The 25,729-nt window shown below is 45.0% G+C and overlaps 2 protein-coding genes across 2 annotated transcripts in view; one reads left to right on the forward strand and one right to left on the reverse strand.

Moving 5' to 3' along the window:
• The first annotated feature begins 11,772 nt into the window (after positions 1–11,772).
• LOC128696972 (Y+L amino acid transporter 2) overlaps positions 11,773–25,729 on the forward strand; it is a 31,591-nt gene continuing 17,634 nt past the window's right edge. Inside the window, exon 1 of the mRNA XM_070095100.1 lies at positions 11,773–12,439. Within this exon, the coding sequence (XP_069951201.1) occupies positions 11,779–12,439 (661 nt within the window). The 5' untranslated portion in view covers positions 11,773–11,778. The remainder of the gene's footprint in view (positions 12,440–25,729) is intronic.
• Positions 21,479–24,477, reverse strand: LOC138854101 (uncharacterized; the record flags this gene model as incomplete). Its single annotated transcript, XM_070095097.1, has 1 exon — positions 21,479–24,477. A coding segment is annotated over exon 1 (2,475 nt), but the record flags the coding sequence as incomplete, so codon positions are not given.

Here is a 25,729-nt window from a genome sequence, read left to right on the forward strand (position 1 = left end):
AGGTAGCCACTTGAACGTGCACTTTAGGGATCTCCTAATAAAAGCCAATGGGGTGCATAATAAAGATATTAAACTTAACCTAGAGTTATTTACTGTTTACATTTGCCGCCTGAAGCGATGTACAGCCTTCACCTTGCTCCAAGGACACACGGGAATACCACCGGGTTGCTAGCTGAGCGCTTAAGTAAGTAAGTAAGTAAGTTTATTCAGGTATACACAAATACAGTTACATAGAATTATCATACATAGCAGCATATGTGTAGAGAACCTAGGATAACCCAAAAAAGTCAGAGTGACTTATTTCCATTGGAAGGAACGTTGTTCTCGTTATATTGTTATAAAAAAACATGACCTGGTCACAGACCGGGCCGCGGGGGCGTTGACCCCCGTAACTCGCTCCAGGTAAACTCCAGGTAAACTCCAGGTAAACTCCAGGTAAACTCAACAGTGTGAAGCGAAAGAAACAGCTTCTGAGGCGGTGAATCTATCAGTACTCGAAGATCATTAAGTATGCAGTTCACCTGTGTACTAAAGTCCTGAAACATTAAAAATGGTAATACTATGGCCATAATAACCTTAATTTTAAATGGAATGGACCGGTAAGCCATGTGACGACCTCGGTCAGATGACCGAAAGCTCCAGTGGTGGGTCATCATGTGAGTAAAATCCGCATCAGGAAGCCCTTTTCCTGTTTCCTGACGAAACTTACCTAACCTTAATTAACCTAGAGATTAAAGCAAACTCTTATTGCATGTACACTAAACGATATTCACTATTGTACATGTATGTACATTATTATATGTATATACCCAAATGTAAGTAGTCAGTTGTTTACAGGTGCATACACATTCTTGATGTCTTGATGCCACTTACTAAAAGTTGTTTTAGTGAGAGAATAAAAAATGCATTTTTAAGGGAAATTGCAATATTCTGCAGAGGTTAGGAAGGCTATAAAAAGATATTATTTAAATTATTTGAAAACCTTATTCCGTCACTGAGTTGTTAAGAAACATGAACTATCTAATGGCAGTTTAGAATATTAACAACAAAAGCCTCCATCACAGCAAAGACTAACTTCATGACTTGCTTAACACACAAGGATATATCATGACAAGATACGCAAGTCACCCAATGAATATTCATGAAAAAATTGTTAAGATGCATTTAGTCAGCCCAGGAAACCCAGAGAAAACGGAGCAAGATTTGTAGATGAGGAAGTTACAGAGATGAGGGACTGAACAAGTTACTGAGATGAAGGACTGAACAAATTACTGAGATGAAGGACTGAACAAGTTATAGAGATGAAGGACTGAACAAGTTACTGAGATGAAGGACTGAACAAGTTACTGAGATGAAGGACTGAACAAGTTACAGAGATGAGTTTGTCAGTAATAATTAATTCAACAACGAGAGCTTTTAAGACATGTCACCTACGCGTCACCACTGGAAATAAATACACTAACTCCACTGGAAATAAATACACTAACTCCACTGGAAATAAGCCATTTTATCTGACCTTTTAGGATTACCCTAGATAATTTACACATATGTTAAACTATGTATGATAATTGTACTTATGTGTACCTGTGCCTAAATAAACTTAAAGACGCCTGCTACCCTCGATGCATATGTACTGCTACTTTGTGTGCTGTACACAGCCAGAATATTATATTTCCAGAATGCATATAAAGTAAATATGTTTATTATTATTATTAAAGATTCGAGGGGAATTCTCCCGGCCCGGGCCTTTTCCAAGTGGTGGCCCGGCCTTGGCTCCCTCTCTAGTGAGTGTCTGAGAACTAAGTCTCCCATGGGAGGAGGCACAAGTACCCCCTCATCTTTGGGACCAACTGTCCCCAGGCCTAGCCACATTCCCCGCCCTCACTGGGCTCGTAGGGAGAAGCTAGGCCTCTCTGATCTGCCATCCCCGCCCCAAGGGGGCTAATGGGCATGGCAGTCTTGTGAGCTGAAAGCTCGGGCTCAGGCACCTACCCTACCCTAGAAGGGCTGGGCATGGTGTCGATTTAAATATGTTTAGCACTGTAACACTGATATATATTACAGGGGTCACCCGGAGATTCTTCCGTCCCCAAACACTTAAAAACATTTTAATTTTTTTGATAGGTTAGATAACTTAAGCCTTTTTTTTATTTATGTAAACTTTGGTAAGATTGAGTTATGTTGTTAAAGTAAATGTAGTGAAAATAATAAGCATACATACCAAAATTTTGCTTATTAACTTTCACATCTGACGGCAGATAGTTGGATTAAAATATAATAGTTATCCTGTACAAATAAAATTAGTTTTCTATTATAGTAGTTGCAGTTCGTTTTCTATGTTTTTCTATGGGTAAACCTTGAAAAAAATAGGTAATAAATAAAATTCATGCTGAAATTAATTTAAATTATATTTAGCCTATCTCTAACACTTAAAATTCACCTATGTAATAAATTATGCAGAATTTACTCTTGAAAAGTCAATAAAGCAAACACTGTTTTTATATTCTGTGCTGTGGCTTGGATGGCAACGCTCTCATTTCACACACTGAGTGTCCTTGGTTCAATAAATCCCTGGTGTGGGTGAGGTAATCTGTGCTGAGTGAAGACGTACTTTGTAAGCTCTTTGTAAAACTGAACCAACTATGCTCTCAATCGAGCAACGCTACCAACAGCTTAAAGAGGAGCAGAAGGAGGTCAGACGAGAGAGATTCGACGACTGACTGAAGAATAAGTAAGTTTATTTATTTATTTATTTTATTTATTTAGTAATTTGAGCATACATACAGAGGTACAAAAAAATACAGGTAAGAGCAGCATGCCAAAGCCACTTATATACATAGCATTACGGGCTGGCTTAAAATTAACTTAAGATTAACTAAGCAATGATGAAATCAGTGATAAAACATTATTGTAAACATATAACTATAAAGCACAAATGAGTATTACAAAGACAGGTCATATGGTTGCATGCATTGCTGTACATTCAGTCGAATGGAGTATTCTGTTAGGAAGTGTATTTAAAAAATAATAAAGTTAGATTGGGTTTTAGGTTCAACATTTATGTGATATAATTGTGAGAAACATTTAAGATATACAATTTATAAGGTTCAGTTATTCAGTATTTATTTGGTTTTGGGTGAGTAAGTGATCTTTGAGAAGAGACTTGAATTTATAAACAGGTAGTGTTTCTTTTATATTAACAGGTAATGAATTCCAGATTTTAGGGCCTTTTATGTGCATTGAGTTTTTGCATAGCGTGACATGGACACGAGGAACATCAAAGAGTGATCTGTGCCTTGTGTTATGGTCATGTGTTCTGTTGAGGTTGGCAAGGAGATGTTTGAGGGGAGGGTTAATATCAGAGTTAAGTGTTCTATGTATGTAATAAGTGCAATAATAAGTATGGATGTTTTGTATGGTGAGTAGGTTGAGTGTTTTGAATATTGGTGGAGTGTGCTGCCTGTAGTGAGAATTTGTTATCATTCTAACTGCAGCCTTTTGTTGGGTAATTAATGGTCTGAGATGGTTAATTGTTGTTGAGCCCCATGCACAAATTCCATAGGTGATATAGGGGTAAATAAGAGAGTGATATAGGGCCAGGAGGGCTGACTGTGGAGCATAGTACCGTATCTTCGATAGTATGCCTACAGTCTTGGAAATATTCTTAGAAATTTGTTGTATATGTGTATGAAATTTGAGTCTATTATCAAGGTGGATTCCTAAGAATTTTCCCTCTGTTAGCTTTGTGATAGGTGATCTGTTTATCATTATGTTAAGAGGGACATCTGTAGCTCTGTTACCAAACTGAATGAAGTAGGTTTTGTCAATGTTTAGTGTAAGTTTGTTAGTCCTCATCCAGGTAGATATTTTCTGTAATTCGGTATTTACAGTATTGGCTAGCGTGACTGGGCTCGGGTGAGAGAAGACGTATGTAGTGTCATCTGCAAATAGTGTGGGTTTGAGTAATTGCGAAGCATTTGGTAGGTCATTTATGTATAGGAGAAAGAGAAGAGGGCCAAGGACACTTCCCTGTGGGACACCAACTGTAATTGGTTGTGCGGAAGAGCTTGCCCCGTTTGCGTACACATATTGGCTTCTGTTGCTGAGGTATGACTTGAGGTAGTTGAGGGAGTGCCCTCTTATACCATAGTGCGACAATTTTACGTGGAGCAAGTCATGGTCAACTGTATCAAAAGCTTTACGTAAGTCAATGAATATCTCCAGTGGGACTTCTTTTTTCTCTATTGCAGTGTATATATGTTCTAGCATGTGTATAATAGCATCATTAGTATTTTTATTAGGCCTGAATCCAAATTGGCAGGGGTTGAGTATGTTTTGGGAGATGAGGTAGGAGTAGATTCGTTTATGAATTAATTTTTCGAAGATTTTTGAGAGAGGGTGTAAATTGGATATTGGCCTATAGTTATTCAACTCTGTTTGGTCTCCTCCTTTATGGATCGGGGTGACCCTTGCTATTTTGAGAACTGTAGGGAAGGTGGAGGATTCAATGGATTTGTTAAAGAGTGTTGCAATGATTGGTGATAGCACTTGTGACACTTTTTTGTATATAAGGGGTGGTAAGGTATTTAAATCTCCTGCCTTGTTTTTTAGTGCGTTGATAATAAGGGAGACTTCGTATGGGTTAGTCGGAGCTAGGAACAGTGTGTTCGGGTAGTTGCCAGTGAGGTAGTCATTTGGTGGGGTATCTGAGCTTGGGATTTTATTAGCAAGGTTTTGTCCTATAGTGGAGAAGAAATCATTGAGTCTGTTTGCTGTTTCTGTTGGTGGGAGTTGGGGTTCATCTGATTTTGCTAATTTTATTTCGCTATTTCGTGATATCTTTTTTGTTCCCAGAATTTCTGATAGGGTTTTCCAGGTCTTTTTTATATCACCTCGTAAGTTGGATAATCTGTTCTCATAATACAATTTTTTTGCCCTTCTTATCAGGCTGGTTAGGATTGACGAGTAACGTTTTGTTTGGTCTCTGGTTATGTGACCCATTCTGTACTGTTTTTCATATCGGTGTTTTGTATTTATGGATTTGAGAATGCTGGGTGTTAGCTAGGGACTGTTCAGTCTCTTAGCTGTCATCTGTTTAGTTTTTTTAGGGCAGTGCTTGTTATAGAGGTATTGGGTCTTTTTTAGAAAATTATTAATACATTCGTCAATATCTGTATAGATTTCTAGCTCAGTGTGCCAGTCAATGTTTGTTACTGCTGTTGTGAAGTTATTAATGGCTGCCTCATTGTGAAGTCTGAAGGTGACTTTAGTAGTGTCTTGGGGGAATTTACCAAGAGTTGTTATGAGGAAAGTAGGGTAGTGGTCTGTGGTATTATCTGTAATTATGCCTGATTTTAAAGGGGATATGGTGTTGGTCCAGATGTGGTCAAGTAGGGAAACACTAGTCTCCGTAACTCTTGTAGGTTTTGTTACTGTTGGTAGCAACATGCAGTTACTCATTGTGTTTGTGAATTCAGTAACGTGTGGGTCCTGGTCTTGCAGGAGATTTATATTGAAGTCACCTGAGAGTAGTAAGTGATCTTTGTTCATGCGTGCATCAGTTATCATACTTCCTAGGTTTTGACTAAATTGGCTAATGTTTGACTGTGGAACTCTGTAGATGTTTATCAATGTGAGAGGTTTTTGTAGGTATTTGGATTTGAATTTAGCTATTATATATTCCCCATGTTCATCCCTTGTGCAAGTATTAGTGATACATTCTAGTTGGTCTGAGTAGTATATAGCTGTGCCACCCCCTTGTTGATCTGTCCTACAGTTGTGTATGGCTGTGTAACCAGGAATGGCATAGACATCTGTAGTATCAGGCTTTAGCCAGGTTTCAGCTAGTGTAATGATGGACATATTGGCATGTTACATAGTTATAGTTACATAGATTATCATACATAGCAGCATAATCCTCGTAGTAATCCTCCTATTGTGAATTCTCAGGTCAAGAGAGGGACTCGACAGGGGATGGACAGAATGTCAGATTAGGTTCATGGATAGGGCTTTCGGCTTGAAAGAAAAGAGCAGGACACAGAGAGTTTGCTTTCCTGGGGCTGGGGTGGAAGATATTGTTAGCCGTCTTGACAACTTTATGAATAGTAATGGAATCAGTCCTATTATCTGCCTCAATGCTGGAGGCAATGATGTAGGCAAGTGTAGAAGTGAAGATTTAGTTAGCAGGTATAGGACAGCAGTAAACATAATTAAGAAGAAGGGAGAGCACCATGTTACATGTGGCACTGGCCTAGAAAGGGAGTTGGAAAAGAATGGTTGTCCAGAGCAAATGGTATTAATTGTTGAATGGACAAATTCTGTAAGGATGGTGCATTATCATTCACTGAGAACTGGGATCACTTCTATGATAGAAAAAATATATATGCAGGGGATGGGGATTCACCTATGTAGGGCTGGTGTGAGTGCTCTTGTTAGTTCAGCGGAGAGTGATGTTAGAACTTTAAACTCAGATATGGCAAACACGAGGAAATTAAATCGTCATCAGAGTAAAAAACAAATTCTGGCCACAAAATAGAGCGAAACACCAACGTCAAAGACCTGGGAGTGATCATGTCGGAGGATCTCACCTTCAAGGACCATAACATTGTATCAATCGCATCTACTAGAAAAATGACAGGATGGATAATGAGAACCTTCAAAACTAGGGAGGCCAAGCCCATGATGACACTCTTCAGGTCACTTGCTCTATCTAAGCTGGAATATTGCTGCACACTAACAGCACCTTTCAAGGCAGGTGAAATTGCTGACCTAGAAAATGTACAGAGAACTTTCACAGCGCGCATAACGGAGATAAAACACCTCAATTACTGGGAGCGCTTGAGGTTCCTAAAACTGTATTCCCTGGAATGCAGGCGGGAGAGATACATGATTATATACACCTGGAAAATCCTAGAGGGACTAGTACCGAACTTGCACTCGAAAATCACTCACTACGAAAGCAAAAGACTTGGCAGACGATGCACCATCCCCCCAGTGAAAAGCAGGGGTGTCACTAGCACGTTAAGAGACCATACAATAAGTGTCAGGGGCCCGAGACTGTTCAAGTGCCTCCCAGCATACATAAGGGGGATTACCAACAGACCCCTGGCAGTCTTCAAGCTGGCACTGGACAAGCACCTAAAGTCGGTTCCTGACCAGCCAGGCTGTGGCTCGTACGTTGGTTTGCGTGCAGCCAGCAGTAACAGCCTGGTTGATCAGGCTCTGATCCACCAGGAGGCCTGGTCACAGACCGGGCCGCGGGGGCGTTGACCCCCGGAACTCTCTCCAGGTAAACTCCAGGTATGTTGGGTTATGATAATAACAAAAACTGTGGAAAAGCAAAGCTGAACAGGGAAATGATGAGGAAAAAAATATAACAAATTTTACACAAATAGTTAAAGCACTAGGAATATAATTAATGAATTACGTTTGGTAGTGTGTAGGGAATTTTGATTTATCGCAGTAACTGAAACATGGTATAATTTTATGAGTTGGGACACGTTACAAAAAGAGAAGTAATGTGTCTTGTTGGGTTACAGAACAGAAGCGAGTGGAGAACTCCGGGAAGTTTGGGATAAATCACCTTACGTAAGTAGCCTGTGAATATCTTCTCTTTGCTAACAAGGTGTTGGATCACGGTCACGACTGGTTATCTTGGGTGTAGAAGACTTAATACACTTTTTGTAAATTATAACCAGGAGACAATCCGACAAAATAATAATTTAATATCTTTAATATTAACGTGTCTTATAAGAAGTAACAAATACTCTCTTCTTGAAAAATACAGAATGGTTTATAATACAATTTATGAACATTTACTTAAAGTGACATTTCCATTATCACGAGTCGTAATTAACCATATATACACATATATCCAGGGGTTTCAATCACTGAAATGTCTCACTATAGGTTGACTCTAAATACTTATAAGGTTAAATTGTACATCCGTCCTCGAATAATCACTGGCTTCGAGTACGATAATCCACCAAGTAAGAAGCTAACCTAGAGATAGAGACATTTATCAAAACATAACAAGTGATCTTAACGAAGCAGGAACAAAACACACAGCTGAGATCTTCAATAGATTATAGGAGTGATAATACTCCTTTCTTACCGAATATAAGTCCGGTTCATTTCAAATCAAGACTATGGTAATGCGTAGAGGTCACACTTAAATCCACTGATTGACTTCATAACTTCAGAAAAACTGGCAGTCTTAGTAGATATCAAAATCTCTAAGTCCAGAACTAACTCTGTCCTTCACTGATACTCAGTGTAGTGAGAAAGAGGTTCCATCTCACCAACGGAACCCTCTGTTATCCAAAACTTGAGTCTAATCAAACTTCGAGAAGATGTTTGCAAGGCTAGAGGTAGGCTGGTATTCACTCAGGCAACGAGATGTTTGCAAGGCTAGAGGTAGGCTGGTATTCACTCAGGCAACGAGATGTTTGCAAGGCTAGAGGTAGGCTGGTACTCACTCAGGCAACGAGATGTTTGCAAGGCTAGAGGTAGGCTGGTACTCACTCAGGCAACGAGATGTTTGCAAGGCTAGAGGTAGGCTGGTACTCACTCAGGCAACGAGATGTTTGCAAGGCTAGAGGTAGGCTGGTACTCACTCAGGCAACGAGATGTTTGCAAGGCTAGAGGTAGGCTGGTACTCACTCAGGCAACGAGATGTTTGCAAGGCTAGAGGTAGGCTGGTACTCACTCAGGCAACGAGATGTTTGCAAGGCTAGAGGTAGGCTGGTACTCACTCAGGCAACGAGATGTTTGCAAGGCTAGAGGTAGGCTGGTACTCACTCAGGCAACGAGATGTTTGCAAGGCTAGAGGTAGGCTGGTACTCACTCAGACAACGCCTAAGCCAGACAACTCGGTTCATGGGACACCTACCAGAAAGACCGATTGATTAATCATTTTATAGTAATTAGCACAGCAGTTCCCGACTTAATTCAATAAAACACATCGTACCTATATACATAGTTAAAAATATAAGGTCAGATAATAATATAAAGCAAGATAACTTCATTTTAGTTATACTAGAAAATATGGACAATACGTACAACATCAAGTGAAAATAATATGTACATATAATAACAAATACCCCTTGGATCCCCTGTAAGGGACGTAACACGACATGATTGCCACATTCAAGGATTTAAGCTGTTCTATGTTGATAGAAATAATGGGAAGGTGGGTGGGGAAGTATTATGTTTCCGAGATAACATAAATTGTTGCATAAAAACGGGTATAAAAATCGGTGGATTAGATACAGAATCTATCTGGGTAGAATTTCTAGAACAAGAAAAATTTATATTAGGTGCTATATACCGGCCCTCTACCTTAGATAGTGACAGGGGGAAAACTACTTTGGAATGAAATTGTTAGAGCTTTCAGACATGATAATGTAGTAAAAGTAAGGGATTTTAACTTGAATCAAATAGACTGGACCACTTTGACCAGATATTTGGAGTCCAATGACTTCGCGGTAGTAGTTCCTAACTGTTTTTTTGAAGCAGTTTGTTACAGAACCTACCAGGAATAATAATCTGCTAGACCTGGTTTTATCAAATAAGGAAACCTTCCAGAATAATTTCGAGAACACCGAAGAGCTTGGTACAAGTGATCACAAATCTATTACCTTTAATATTCCTAGTAATATAAGAATAAGGATAATACATTAGCGTTCCCCGATTTCCGTTCTGCCGGTTGTAATAGAGACTTGTCTAGTTTGACTGGGGATATCCGTCTAATGGTTCTGTTGAAGATGATATAATAACGAAAGGATCTGCGAATATAACTTTTTTTATCAAAAATGTTATACAATACCAACAGGTTGATATATAAGACACATAGGCAACAGTTACGCAACTTCATTCCGAAACTTTTCGCCTACACAGTAGGCTCTTCTTGTCCGCTACAATACTTTGGAGAAACTGGCCGCTCTCTTTCTGACAGACTTAAGGAGCACAGAAAAAGTGTTAGACTTGTTGACACTAATAATGCTCTTTTCTGTCATGTTAGAGATCACAGTCATCCTATTGACTGGTCCTCTGCCAAAACTGTCCTATCCTACTTCTAGCCTTCACAGCCGTCGTCTTGTTGAAGCACCTTTGTCCTGTTTTTGTGTCTGTACTGTAGATATCTTCCTTTCTCCTTACATTGTCAAATGCTCCAAACTTCAAAACACTCGTGATCTAACATAATCCTTTCTTCTTCCCCTACCTCTTGGTCTTTCCATTTTTTTCTAATTTCTTTCTGTGTTTTTCTTTTCTTTTCTTCTGCCTAGTGTGTTCTGTCCTTCAGAGTCCCCCCCTCCCTCTGTGTTTGTGGTCCCATCCCCTTATGGGACCTAAGCTGTCCTGCAGTAATGTTTTTCTTGTCCTTAGATTCACCCCACTTCTACGACTACTACTACTTTCTACCACTTCTTTACTACCATTACTGCTTCTACCCTCTACCTTTTCTACCACTATTACTACCACTACTATTGCCCCCCCCTTCTTCGCTCCCCTGTCTACCTCTTGTGGCATAAACTTTCTACTACCACTACCAGTCTTACCACTACTACCACTACTACTACCACTACCAGTCTTACCACTACCACTACTTCTTGTTCCTCCTCTCTTTCTCCCGTCCCAGTCCTCCTCGCCTGTATATACACTGGCTCGTCCACTCCCTTCTGCCTCGGACACAGTACTCTTGTCAGACGTCAGGTGTTGAACATACCTCCAGAGAATCTCCTGAGTCGTTCTGGCACTCGGGCTGCGGCTTGAGTGTCAGGAATGGCACAATTGGAGTTGAGAGTCACCTTGCCCTTGTCATAGGGCTGTCCCCGCCATAGGCCTATAAGCGGTACTCCACTACACCTGCAGAAGACTCACCGTACCTTTGTCATAGGGATGCCCCTGTCGTAGGGCTGTAAACGGTACATCACTTGTACCCACTCTGACACTCCTTTGGTGATCCACTGCCGGGTCACCCCATAGAGAAGACCTGAGTCAGGACCCGTCCTGGCAAACCTACGTGAACATGAACTCCTTTCTGTCAGTGTGACTTGCGAATGGTCCAAGACGGACCGAAACGTCGTCATAAGCTTTTCGCTCTCCTATGTGCGAGTTATTTCTGTACTAATACTGTCCATATATGTCAACTTTGTGTTGCCTGCCTACCAGTCACTCACTCTTCTATCCAAAAATCATTAATGTGTGAAATCTGCGATGTATTTACAATGTATCTTTTCTCATTTAGAAGTAATGATGTGGTGGTATTCTCAGTAGCTCCTGTTAAAAAAACAACGCCATCATCCTTGCTTCATGGTCATGAAAGTCGTGCTGAAGACCAAATCTCGATCAAAGAAGCGGAGTTGGGTAGAATATTGCGACGCACTGAGGTCCTGCAGACAAGCAGCGCCTGGAGAGTGCATGGGAATTAGGTCTGATCCTAGGAATAGGGAGTTTCTCCATTTCCTTTGATCAAGAGCCCTTCAGCCCCGTAGCTCAGTTGGTAGCGCACTCAGCTCAGATAGGGTTTGGATTCTGAAATGAGCTGAGATAAAATTGATTTTACGCAAATCATATATGTAAATATTACAGTGTCATTGCTACCTGTTTCTGATGTTAGACTAAGGATACTGTTTTGTGCAAAAAATCTATCTTGTACTGAAACTTTCTACGTCAGGCAGCATCGGTAGTTCTTGTCATACATTTAGGTGTGTATGTGAGGCAGGAGTGAGAGAAGATTCATGGTGAGGCCACCAGATAGACAGTGCCACCTGCAAAATGAGCAGCACCTCAGGGCCTAACGATTCCGCGCCTCCTGAGAGTCCCTCTCCATCCTCCACCCTGACAGATGAGAAAGCAGAAAGTGTTAAAATGAAGCCAAAAGTCGGGTGTGAAAGAGAAATCACGGAGCACCAGCCAACTGAGCCTAGCTCTGGTACGACAATGAACAATGAAGATAAACAAAGCATGAAGCATAAGGAGCTGAATTTGGCGGGTCCAGTGAGGACGACAGATCTCAACATAGAGAGTGAAGAAAGTGTTGAGACCAAAGGTAGCACTTCCCATCCTCGTGAACTACACACAACACGAAGCCCCTCAGAACACACAGCAGAGCAGACGGATATGGAATCGCCTGCGAGAAAGGAAAGTAAAGCTGATGTACATAAACGGGAGCCATCGGAAGAGAGGAATGTTGCAGAGGTTGAAAATGGCGGCAAGGTGTGTAGTGAGGTACAGGGAGGCTGCGAAGTCAAGCTCAAGAGGAAGTTGGGATTACTAGATTGTGTGGGATTCATCATGGGTATTATTATAGGCTCTGGCATCTTTGTATCACCCAGGACGGTGCTGCAGTATACAGGCAGCATGGGAATGTCCCTGGCGGTGTGGGTCGTCTCTGGGGCTGTTGCCATGTGTGGAGCTTTCTGCTTCGCTGAGATGGGTAAGTCCTGCCAACTGTCCTCAACACAGATTTCATCCGATCGTCATATTTTCAACGTCAGTGTACTGTAACAAGTGAAAAAGTTCACGTGGTTAGTGGCATGTGCATAGTGGCATGTGCAGAGCTAGTGGCATGTGCAGAGTTAGTGGCATGTGCAGAGTTAGTGGCATGTGCAGGGTTAGTGGCATGTGCAGGGTTAGTGGCATGTGCAGAGTTAGTGGCATGTGCAGGGTTAGTGGCATGTGCAGAGTTAGTGGCATGTGCAGAGTTAGTGGCATGTGCAGGGTTAGTGGCATGTGCAGGGTTAGTGGCATGTGCATAGTGGCATGTGCAGAGTTAGTGGCATGTGCAGGGTTAGTGGCATGTGCAGGGTTAGTGGCATGTGCAGGGTTAGTGGCATGTGCAGGGTTAGTGGCATGTGCAGGGTTAGTGGCATGTGCAGAGTTAGTGGCATGTGCAGGGTTAGTGGCATGTGCAGAGTTAGTGGCATGTGCAGAGTTAGTGGCATGTGCAGAGTTAGTGGCATGTGCAGGGTTAGTGGCATGTGCAGGGTTAGTGGCATGTGCAGGGTTAGTGGCATGTGCAGGGTTAGTGGCATGTGCAGGGTTAGTGGCATGTGCAGAGTTAGTGGCATGTGCAGGGTTAGTGGCATGTGCAGGGTTAGTGGCATGTGCAGGGTTAGTGGCATGTGCAGGGTTAGTGGCATGTGCAGGGTTAGTGGCATGTGCAGGGTTAGTGGCATGTGCAGAGTTAGTGGCATGTGCAGAGTTAGTGGCATGTGCAGGGTTAGTGGCATGTGCAGGGTTAGTGGCATGTGCATAGTGGCATGTGCAGAGTTAGTGGCATGTGCAGGGTTAGTGGCATGTGCAGGGTTAGTGGCATGTGCAGGGTTAGTGGCATGTGCAGGGTTAGTGGCATGTGCAGAGTTAGTGGCATGTGCAGGGTTAGTGGCATGTGCAGAGTTAGTGGCATGTGCAGGGTTAGTGGCATGTGCAGAGTTAGTGGCATGTGCAGGGTTAGTGGCATGTGCAGAGTTAGTGGCATGTGCAGGGTTAGTGGCATGTGCAGAGTTAGTGGCATGTGCAGGGTTAGTGGCATGTGCAGGGTTAGTGGCATGTGCAGGGTTAGTGGCATGTGCAGAGTTAGTGGCATGTGCAGGGTTAGTGGCATGTGCAGAGTTAGTGGCATGTGCAGGGTTAGTGGCATGTGCAGGGTTAGTGGCATGTGCAGGGTTAGTGGCATGTGCAGAGTTAGTGGCATGTGCAGGGTTAGTGGCATGTGCAGAGTTAGTGGCATGTGCAGGGTTAGTGGCATGTGCAGAGTTAGTGGCATGTGCAGGGTTAGTGGCATGTGCAGGGTTAGTGGCATGTGCAGAGTTAGTGGCATATGCAGGGTTAGTGGCATGTGCAGGGTTAGTGGCATGTGCAGAGTTAGTGGCATGTGCAGGGTTAGTGGCATGTGCAGAGTTAGTGGCATGTGCAGGGTTAGTGGCATGTGCAGAGTTAGTGGCATGTGCAGGGTTAGTGGCATGTGCAGGGTTAGTGGCATGTGCAGAGTTAGTGGCATGTGCAGGGTTAGTGGCATGTGCAGAGTTAGTGGCATGTGCAGAGTTAGTGGCATGTGCAGGGTTAGTGGCATGTGCAGAGTTAGTGGCACGTGCAGAGTTAGTGGCATGTGCAGGGTTAGTGGCATGTGCAGGGTTAGTGGCATGTGCAGAGTTAGTGGCATGTGCAGAGTTAGTGGCATGTGCAGGGTTAGTGGCATGTGCAGGGTTAGTGGCATGTGCAGAGTTAGTGGCATGTGCAGGGTTAGTGGCATGTGCAGAGTTAGTGGCATGTGCAGAGTTAGTGGCATGTGCAGGGTTAGTGGCATGTGCAGAGTTAGTGGCATGTGCAGAGTTAGTGGCATGTGCAGAGTTAGTGGCATGTGCAGGGTTAGTGGCATGTGCAGGGTTAGTGGCATGTGCAGAGTTAGTGGCATGTGCAGGGTTAGTGGCATGTGCAGAGTTAGTGGCATGTGCAGAGTTAGTGGCATGTGCAGGGTAGTGGCATGTGCAGGGTTAGTGGCATGTGCAGAGTTAGTGGCATGTGCAGGGTTAGTGGCATGTGCAGAGTTAGTGGCATGTGCAGGGTTAGTGGCATGTGCAGGGTTAGTGGCATGTGCAGAGTTAGTGGCATGTGCAGAGTTAGTGGCATGTGCAGGGTTAGTGGCATGTGCAGAGTTAGTGGCATGTGCAGAGTTAGTTGCATGTGCAGAGTTAGTGGCATGTGCAGGGTTAGTGGCACGTGCAGGGTTAGTGGCATGTGCAGAGTTAGTGGCATGTGCAGGGTTAGTGGCATGTGCAGAGTTAGTGGCATGTGCAGAGTTAGTGGCATGTGCAGGGTTAGTGGCATGTGCAGGGTTAGTGGCATGTGCAGAGTTAGTGGCATGTGCAGGGTTAGTGGCATGTGCAGAGTTAGTGGCATGTGCAGGGTTAGTGGCATGTGCAGGGTTAGTGGCATGTGCAGAGTTAGTGGCATGTGCAGAGTTAGTGGCATGTGCAGGGCTAGTGGCATGCGCAGGGCTAGTGGCATGTGCAGGGTTAGTGGCATGTGCAGGGCTAGTGGCATGCGCAGGGCTAGTGGCATGTGCAGAGTTAGTGGCACGCGCAGGGCTAGTGGCATGCACAGGGCTAGTGGCATGCGCAGGGCTAGTGTCATGTGCAGAGTTAGTGGCTTGCGCAGGGCTAGTGGCATGCGCAGAGTTAGTGGCATGTGCAGGGCTAGTGGCATGCGCAGGGCTAGTGGCATGTGCAGGGTTAGTGGCATGTGCAGGGTTTGTCTCATGCGCAGGGCTAGTGGCATGCGCAGGGCTAGTGGCATGTGCAGGGTTAGTGGCATGTGCAGGGTTTGTCTCATGTGCAGGGCTAGTGGCATGCGCAGGGCTAGTGGCATGCGCAGGGCTAGTGGCATGCGCAGGGTTTGTGGCATGCGCAGGGCTAGTGGCATGTGCAGGGCTAGTGGCATGTGCAGAGTTAGTGGCATGTGCAGGGCTAGTGGCATGCACAGGGCTAGTGGCATGTGCAGAGTTAGTGGCATGCGCATGGCTAGTGGCATGCGCAGGACTAGTGGCATGCGCAGGACTAGTGGCATGCGCAGGGCTAGTGGCATGCGCAGGACTAGTGGCATGCGCAGGGCTAGTGGCATGCACAGGGCTAGTGGCATGCGCAGGACTAGTCACATGCGCAGGACTAGTGGCATGCGCAGGGCTAGTCGCATGCGCAGGACTAGTCGCATGTGCAGGACTAGTCACATGCGCAGGGCTAGTCGCATGCGCAGGGCTAGTGGCATGCACAGGGCTAGTGGCATGCGCAGGACTAGTCACATGCGCAGGACTAGTCGCATGCACAGGGCTAGTGGCATGCACAGGGCTAGTGGCATGCACAGGACTAGTCGCATGCGCAGGACTAGTCGCATGCGCAGGGCTAGTGGCATGCACAGGGCTAGTGGCATGCACAGGACTAGTCACATGCACAGGACTAGTGGCATGCGCAGGACTAGTGGCATGCGCAGGACTAGTGGCATGCGCAGGGCTAGTGGCATGCGCAGGACTAGTGGCATGCGCAGGGCTAGTGGCATGCACAGGGCTAGTGGCATGCGCAGGACTAGTCACATGCGCAGGACTAGTGGCATGCGCAGGGCTAGTCGCATGCGCAGGACTAGTCGCATGTGCAGGACTAGTCGCATGCGCAGGGCTAGTCGCATGCGCAGGGCTAGTGGCATGCACAGGGCTAGTGGCATGCGCAGGACTAGTCACATGCGCAGGACTAGTCGCATGCACAGGGCTAGTGGCATGCACAGGGCTAGTGGCATGCACAGGACTAGTCGCATGCGCAGGACTAGTCGCATGCGCAGGGCTAGTGGCATGCACAGGGCTAGTGGCATGCACAGGACTAGTCACATGCACAGGACTAGTGGCATGCGCAGGGCTAGTGGCATGCGCATAACTAGTGGCATGCGCAGGACTAGTGGCATGCGCAGGACTAGTCGCATGCGCAAGACTAGTGGCATGCGCAGGTCTAGTGGCATGCGCAGGGCTAGTGGCATGCGCAGGACTAGTGGCATGCGCAGGACTAGTGGCATGCGCAGGACTAGTGGCATGCGCAGGGCTAGTGGCATGCGCAGGACTAGTGGCATGCGCAGGGCTAGTGGCATGCGCAAGACTTGTCGCATGCACAGGACTAGTGGCATGCGCAGGGCTAGTGGCATGCGCAGGACTAGTGGCATGCGCAGGACTAGTGGCATGCGCAGGGCTAGTGGCATGCGCAGGACTAGTGGCATGCGCAGGACTACTCGCATGCACAGGACTAGTCGCATGCGCAGGACTAGTGGCATGCGCAGGACTAGTCGCATGCGCAGGACTAGTGGCATGAGCAGGACTAGTCGCATGCACAGGACTAGTCGCATGCGCAGGACTAGTGGCATGCTCAGGACTAGTGGCATGCGCAGGACTAGTCGCATGCGCAGGGCTAGTGGCATGCGCAGGACTAGTCGCATGCGCAGGACTAGTGGCATGCGCAGGACTAGTCGCATGCGCAGGACTAGTCGCATGCGCAGGACTAGTGGCATGCTCAGGACTAGTGGCATGCGCAGGACTAGTCGCATGCGCAGGGCTAGTGGCATGCGCAGGACTAGTCGCATGCGCAGGACTAGTGGCATGCGGAGGACTAGTCGCATGCACAGGGCTAGTGGCATGCTCAGGACTAGTGGCATGCGCAGGACTAGTGGCATGCGCAGGACTAGTCGCATGCGCAGGGCTAGTGGCATGCTCAGGACTAGTCGCATGCGCAGGACTAGTCGCATGTGCAGGACTAGTGGCATGCGCAGGACTAGTCGCATGTGCAGGACTAGTCGCATGCGCAGGACTAGTGGCATGCGCAGGACTAGTCGCATGTGCAGGACTAGTCGCATGCGCAGGACTAGTGGCATGCGCAGAACTAGTCGCATGCGCAGGACTAGTCGCATGCGCAGGACTAGTGGCATGCGCAGGACTAGTCGCATGCGCAGGACTAGTTGCATGTGCAGGACTAGTCGCATGTGCAGGACTAGTGGCATGCGCAGGACTAGTCGCATGCGCAGGACTAGTGGCATGCGCAGGACTAGTGGCATGCGCAGGACTAGTCGCATGTGCAGGACTAGTCGCATGTGCAGGACTAGTGGCATGCGCAGGACTAGTCGCATGCGCAGGACTAGTCGCATGTGCAGGACTAGTGGCATGCGCAGGACTAGTGGCATGCGCAGGACTAGTGGCATGCGCAGGACTAGTGGCATGCGCAGGACTAGTGACATGCGCAGGACTAGTGGCATGCGCAGGACTAGTGGCATGCACAGGACTAGTGGCATGCGCAGGACTAGTGGCATGCGCAGGACTAGTGGCATGCGCAGGACTAGTGGCATGCGCAGGACTAGTGGCATGCGCAGGACTAGTGGCATGCGCAGGACTAGTCGCATGCACAGGACTAGTGGCATGCGCAGGACTAGTGGCATGCGCAGGACTAGTGGCATGCACAGGACTAGTGGCATGCGCAGGGGACTTTTGGTTAATTTTGTGGACCAGAAGTGAGACTTGAACTTGTTCTCAATAACATAATAATATTATTGCGCTCGTCTAGCAGCACTTGTCTCTCCTACTAAATGACAATTCGTCAATTTTATTTTTAATATAGCCCAGCATACATAAGGGGGATTACCAATAGACCTCTGTCTGTCTTCAAGCAGGCACTGGACAGGCACCTAAGTCAGTGGTATAAACCTTGGTAATAAATACCGACAAGTTGGTTTAGAAAGACACGTAAGCAAACACTATATGTTATAGTGTTTGCTTACGTGTCTTTCTAAACCACCTAAGTCAGTACCTGACCAACCAGTTGCGTGCGGCCAGCAGTAACAGCCTGGTTGATCAGACCCTGATCCACTACGAGGCCTGGCCCCAGACCCCGAAATAACATGTAAATACCTCTGTTAAATCGCATCATTCTAAACTGGCTGATACATCTTACAAGGAAGACTTTCTCGTGGGAAAACTGGGAAAAAATACGTTTTGTGAATGGTATCAAACCTGTTCATGTTGTTCAACTTAAAGTTTGTATTATAATTACGTTGTGCAAGTTTAAAATTGCCAATTTAGTTAAATTTTAAAATAGATTATAATGTAATAACTAGAAAATATTACCTTCTGATCGACATAAATCTGTCAAAACTGTTGTATTCTCATTATTACAAAATTTTGCATTAGGTTTAGCTTTTATAAAGTTGATATGGCATTTTCTGTACAATAAATTGTGAATTCCTTTACTGATGGACCTCAAAGTGTCGATGATATCGTAGTTCAGTAGACTGATGGTCCAATTTTATTCGATTTACAAACCTGAAGTTTGTAGGAGCAGATCTGACCATTTTTGTGTGACTTTGTCAATGGTCCAAGTCGGACCGAAACGTCGTCGTAAGCTTCTCTCTTTTATGTGTGGGTTATTTGTGTATCGTTCCAGTCACGGTATTGTGCCTTTTTATGTTATTTGTCGGTAAAATAATCTGAAATTTCTATTCCCCTTAAATCACGTTAAGTAAATTATAGTCTGCCTCTTCAGGTTGACTTAAATATTTAATGACTGACGAATTTTATGACCAGGATAGTACCCATTAAGTTTGTGTGTGGGAAAATTTGTCAATATAATAAAATAGTTAAGACAAACTGGTATCATGGAAATCTGTGCCATAACTGGAGAATGACTCATCTGATCGGCTTCAAATTTTTACCACTGGTGTGGTGTCCTGAACGTCAGTTTCATGTCTTAATTTACCAGTTTTATTGAATAGTGACTTTAATTTATATTAATAACGATGCGTCCTTTAAGAAGCTGCGTCCTATAAGCTGCGTCCTATAAGAAGCTGCGTCCTATAAGAAGGATGATAACACACAAGTTTAGTCAAGGTAAAAAATTTAAATTTTGCTTAAATTGTTAAAAAACTCTGAATCGTTGAAATCAGACCAGTTGCTAGAGAATGCCTCTTCTGATAGGCTTCAAACTTTCGCAGTTGTGGCCTTTATTAAAGGGAACGTTTGTCTTCACTTTGAACTGTGTAAATTTTAATTTGCCATTTTTATTGAATGAATTATTTTTCCATGTAATTAAGAGTGACTGGGCAAGCAGGTCACAGTACAGGTCACATGTGTGGGCAGGCAGATCACGGTACACGTCACATGTGTGAGCAGGCAGATCACGGTACACGTCACATGTGTGAGCAGGCAGATCACGGTACACGTCACATGTGTGAGCAGGCAGATCACGGTACACGTCACATGTGTGGGAAGGCAGATCACAGTACACGTCACATGTGTAAGCAGGCAGATCATGGTACACGTCACATGTGTGGGCAGGCAGATCACAGTACACGTCACATGTGTGGGCAGGCAGACCAACCTTTTCCCATAGCTTCAGTACCTCAGGTATTGAGTAACACCATATAACCACACAATCCCCTTCCAGGAAGCTAATCCACAAACTAGACTGGCCAATCTAAGCTACGGGGCAGACCTCACCCTGCTGGAGAAATGTTACTATCTCAGCTATGTTTCGTAACCGGATAGGAATCTGCTGTTTGGTTCCTGTTATTGCGTGGTCACACTCAGCCACACACAACTTAGGGACAGCTTCTTGCTGACCATGTACCTTGATGCCGGGCACCACCCACCTCAGCTGCTGCTAATGACTGCTGGTAATGTTCCGACACACACTTGAGGGTCCCTGCTCCCATCTGTGGCTGCTACTCCATGTACACACACTGCTGTGCCACAGCCACCTGACTGCTTAGACTTACATTTCCAGCTTCACTGCCGGCTCGTTAAATGTTCGTTCATTGAGAGACTCCTAGAGACTGCTTGACTCGCTGTGAGACTAATCACGACTGTTAGTGAGTTCAGACTGCTCAGGAGTCACTGTTATAACTATCTAGCTACTATTGCCTGGTTGCTACTACTTGCTGTGATGGCTGAGAACCGACTGCTGTTTGCTATGATGACTGAGAACTGACTGCTGCTTGCTATGAAAGCTGAGAGCTGACTGCTTTGAGTTATGAGCACTGACTGCTTTGAGTTACTAGCACTGACTGCCTTTACACATCCTCATCTGAACTTTATCTCTTCTCTGACCTCTCATTACACATCTTATTTTTTTTTTTATCTCTGAGCGATATACATATATCTTCACGTCAGGCGTGTTAAACCGTGCTTGGTCGAGGTCAGCAAAGTATAAATCAATCACTGACTGAGGCAAGCAAGCGTGCCTCAGTACTGGTCACATGAAGATAGGGCAAAGAATAAATAACTAAATAACTAAATAAATAACAAAAAGGCACAATACCGTGACTGGAACGATACACAAATAACCCGCACATAAAAGAGAGAAGCTTACGACGACGTTTCGGTCCGACTTGGACCATTGACACAGTCACACTAACAGAGGTGGAGCAGGACGGCTATATATAGGCAGGAAGAGGTGGAGGTAGTAGTAGTGGTAGTAGTAGTAGTAGTAGTAGTACAAGAATTGTATATAATACCGACAGGATGAAATGACACATGCACAACACCCGGGCATCCCCACCGTAGACGTTTCGCCATCCAGCCAGCCACTGGATGGCGAAACGTCCACAACAAAGACAACCAGACGCCGCACATGTGTCTAATTTCATCAGTAGATGAGGTAGAAGAAGAAGAGGTAGTAGTAGTGGTAGTGGTAGAAGTGGGAAATAAGGAAGACGAGCCAGTCAAATACAAAGGAAGGGGAGCACTGCAAGAGAGCTAGAAACCCACAGAGGGAGAGCAAGCACACCGAGGTGCGTGAAAGGGGAAGTGGTGAAATAAAATAAAGAAGGAACAGAAACACGAGACAGGAGAGAGAAAGACAACCCAGAGGAGAAAAGGAGAGAGGAAAGGGGAAGAGGAAGAAGAAAAAGAAGAAGAAGAAGAAAAAATGAGGATTCAGGTTAAGTCACGGGTGTTCTGAAGTTTGGAGCATTTTACAATGTAGTGGGAGAGGAAGGCATCTACAGAGACGAAGCCAGGGCTAAGGTTCATACAAGGAAAGTTGTGTATAAGAGAGGATTCAACTAAACGGCGACTGTTCGAGTTGGAAGTAGGGAAGACAGTTTTAGCAGAAGACCAGTCAATAGGATGGCTATGATCTCTGACATGACAGAAAAGAGCATTGTTAGTGTCGGCAAGCCTAACACTATTTTTGTGCTCTCTAAGTCTGTCAGAAAGAGATCGACCAGTTTCTCCAAAGTATTGAAGAGGACAGGAGGAGCAAGAAATAGAGTAGACACCAGGAACATCTGTAGAGGGAGGAGAGGAATGAACGAGATTAGTGCGAAGAGTGTTAGTCTGGCGGAAGGTAAGCTTGATGTCTAAGGGACGGAGAGAATTGTTGAGATTAGAAAGACCGGAAATGTAGGGAAGGCAGAGGATAGAAGAGTTCCCATGAGTAGAGAGTTTGGGAGAGAAGAAATTGCGTTTAGCACGTGAGAGGGCAGAGTCTATGAAATGGGAAGGGTAGCCAAGACGGGAGAACGAATTATAAAGAGTGGAAATTTCTGCTGGAAGGAACTGAGGATCACAGATGCGGAGGGCACGGAGAAAGAGGGAGATAAGAACACTTTTCTTGACAGGGGAAGCATGATAGGAAAAGTAGTGAATGTACATGCCACTGTGCATAGGTTTACGGTAAACGGAAAAGGAAAAACCTGTATCTGAGCGGTGGACATGGACATCAAGGAAAGGAAGTAAGGAATTAGATTCCCATTCAGCTTTAAACTTAATGGAAGGGGCAAGATTGTTAAGAGCTTCAAGAAAAGGTTGGAAGAGACTGGAGTCATGAGGCCACAGAGCAAAGATGTCATCCACATAGCGGAGCCAGAGTGAAGGTTGCACATCGAGGGAAGGAAGAAGAACAGTCTCGAAGTATTCCATGTAAAGATTAGCAAGGACAGGAGAGACAGGAGAGCCCATAGCGACACCGAAGGTTTGGGAATAATATTTCCCTTGGAAGGAAAAGGAGTTAGAGTCCACACAGAGGCGGATCAGATCAAGAAAGACATCAGTGGGGATAGGGAGATGAAGAAACCCTTCATGGGCCTTCTCTCTAAGGAAATCAAGGACATCATCAAGAGGGACATTGGTGAAGAGGGACTCAACGTCAAGACTAAGCATCTTACAGGTTGGGAGAGAGCGAACCCGTTCAATGAAGTCTTGAGAGTGACGGAGGTGGGCAGGAGAAAAAGTACCAAGAAAGGGAGTGAGGGTTTTGGCCAGCCAAGAAGCAAGAGAATAAGAGACAGAACCTCTAGAGGATATGATAGGACGAAGAGGAATATCAGGTTTATGAGTTTTGGGAAGGCCATAGAAATAGGGAAGAGAGGGACAGATGACACGAAACCGTTGAACAAGGTCAAAGTCAGGAGGGCAGAGGTCGGAGAGAGTCCTTAGTTTTTTGTTGAAAGTTCTCTTGATGCGATCAAGAGGGTTGGAAACGAGAGGAGTGTAGGTGCGTGAGTCAGAGAGCAAGACATCAGCTTTACGGAGGTAATCCTCGCGATCAAGGATAACTACCGAATTACCTTTGTCAGAAGATAGTATGACAATGTTAGTGTTAGATTTAAGAGAAGAAAGGGCAAGTTGGTAACGGCGTGGAAGGTGGTGATTCTTGGAAAACAGACTAACAAGAGCAGGAAGGAGAGCACCACGAAAAGTGGACAAGTCAGGAAGATTACGGAAGCGAGATTGACGAAAGGAATCAAAAGAGCTAATCAGGGAAATACCAGCGCGAGGAGTAGGCGAAGTGGCAAAGGAAAGACCAAAACCAAGAAGTTCAAGCTCATATTGAGAGAGTGAGACAGAAGACAGATTAGTAACACAGTCAGTGAGGGAGAATTTAGACCAAGGGCTAGCTGAGATGAGACGTTGAAGTTTATTTTGTAGTTTGGAAGAATGAATTTGCGCATTCAGGCGAGCAGTGTCAAAGGCAATGGTAGAGAGAAGGTTACAGAGATCCTGTGGTAGAGCCGCAAAGAGAGCACGTTGACGTTGACGGAGAGTAAAGAAGGCATCTTCAACCTGTGATTTAGTAGAAAGAATGAGCTGTTGAAGTAGGAGACGGGCATGATCAGGAAAGGGAGTGCCCAGTGGGTTGGTTTTCAGGAAGTGGGAGAAGGAAGGTGGCAGAACTTGTTCAGCAAGACAGTCACGTAGGAAGCGAAGCTGATTCTTACGACGCCGGGTAGCAATAAGAGCAGCCTCATAAGATCGAAAGAGGGGTTTAAAAGAGGGAAGAACATTAAAAAAGTTGGAGAGAATATGACGCTTAACTGCGGGGTCCATAAATAAATAACAAAAAGGCACAATAACGTGACTGGAACGATACACAAATAACCCGCACATAAAAGAGAGAAGCTTACGACGACGTTTCGGTCCGACTTGGACCATTGACAAAGTCACACTAACAGAGGTGGAGCAGGACGGCTATATATAGGCAGGAAGAGGTGGAGGTAGTAGTAGTGGTAGTAGTAGTAGTAGTAGTAGTACAAGAATTGTATATAATACCGACAGGATGAAATGACACATGCACAACACCCGGGCATCCCCACCGTAGACGTTTCGCCATCCAGCCAGCCACTGGATGGCGAAACGTCCACAACAAAGACAACCAGACGCCGCACATGTGTCTAATTTCATCAGTAGATGAGGTAGAAGAAGAAGAGGTAGTAGTAGTGGTAGTGGTAGAAGTGGGAAATAAGGAAGACGAGCCAGTCAAATACAAAGGAAGGGGAGCACTGCAAGAGAGCTAGAAACCCACAGAGGGAGAGCAAGCACACCGAGGTGCGTGAAAGGGGAAGTGGTGAAATAAAATAAAGAAGGAACAGAAACACGAGACAGGAGAGAGAAAGACAACCCAGAGGAGAAAAGGAGAGAGGAAAGGGGAAGAGGAAGAAGAAAAAGAAGAAGAAGAAGAAAAAATGAGGATTCAGGTTAAGTCACGGGTGTTCTGAAGTTTGGAGCATTTTACAATGTAGTGGGAGAGGAAGGCATCTACAGAGACGAAGCCAGGGCTAAGGTTCATACAAGGAAAGTTGTGTATAAGAGAGGATTCAACTAAACGGCGACTGTTCGAGTTGGAAGTAGGGAAGACAGTTTTAGCAGAAGACCAGTCAATAGGATGGCTATGATCTCTGACATGACAGAAAAGAGCATTGTTAGTGTCGGCAAGCCTAACACTATTTTTGTGCTCCCTAAGTCTGTCAGAAAGAGATCGACCAGTTTCTCCAAAGTATTGAAGAGGACAGGAGGAGCAAGAAATAGAGTAGACACCAGGAAACCTCAGTACTGGTCACATTAAGCGTGAGCAGACAAGCATGCTGACCCATGGTCATAATGAATAACTGCCACATAAAACTTATGATGCTCAGTAAAGTATTAACAAATGTAACAGTAAATCAAGAAATACTATTCACACAAAAGCAGTTGTCATATAATAAAGAGGCTAATGAAGGAAATACATTGGTCATTGAAAGGAATATGTGGCATGATCAAAGAACAGTAAACATGCTTACGACAAAACACAGTCCAGGTCAAAGCCAAATTGTCAGCCAAGTGAGACGGCTCACGAGACTCACTCGCCAATACAGAATCCAGGAGGATGAGGAAGGCCGCCAGGCACACAGTGCTGGGGATCAGTCAGATATGTAGGAAGGGATGGGAAGGAGAACTCCAGTTTCTAGGATCAAGAACAATTCACCATCGCCAAACGTACTCATGTAAGAGTCTTCCGAAATAGATGACAGCAGCGGTTCATCATTTCACCTCTTCACATACCTCAACTTCTCTGTGTTGATCTGTAATCACCTCAAAGAAATTTCCACTTAACTTTTTACTCCTCTTAGTTATGAGATTTGTTTCTTTTCCATGTTCCAACGTCTTCGCAATTTTTGTAGCTTCTTCAGTTCTCAGAAACGGAGTCTCCCTCTTAGTTTTCTTTAGTTCTGCCTTCAGCTTATGAAGTGGCTCACTTGAAAAGCAATAGAAAATATTCACATTGCTGCGTCTTTTGAAATACTGTTGATACCTGGTCATTTACCTGCGTCCTCTGAAATACCGTAGATAACTGGTCATATACCTGTGTCCTCTGAAACACAGTAGACAGTCGGTCATATACCTGCGTCTATTAACTGCAGGAGACAGCCAATTATATACTTGTGTCCTCTG

This window comes from Cherax quadricarinatus, chromosome 49 (assembly GCF_038502225.1).
Source record: "Cherax quadricarinatus isolate ZL_2023a chromosome 49, ASM3850222v1, whole genome shotgun sequence".
Taxonomy (NCBI): domain Eukaryota; kingdom Metazoa; phylum Arthropoda; class Malacostraca; order Decapoda; family Parastacidae; genus Cherax; species Cherax quadricarinatus.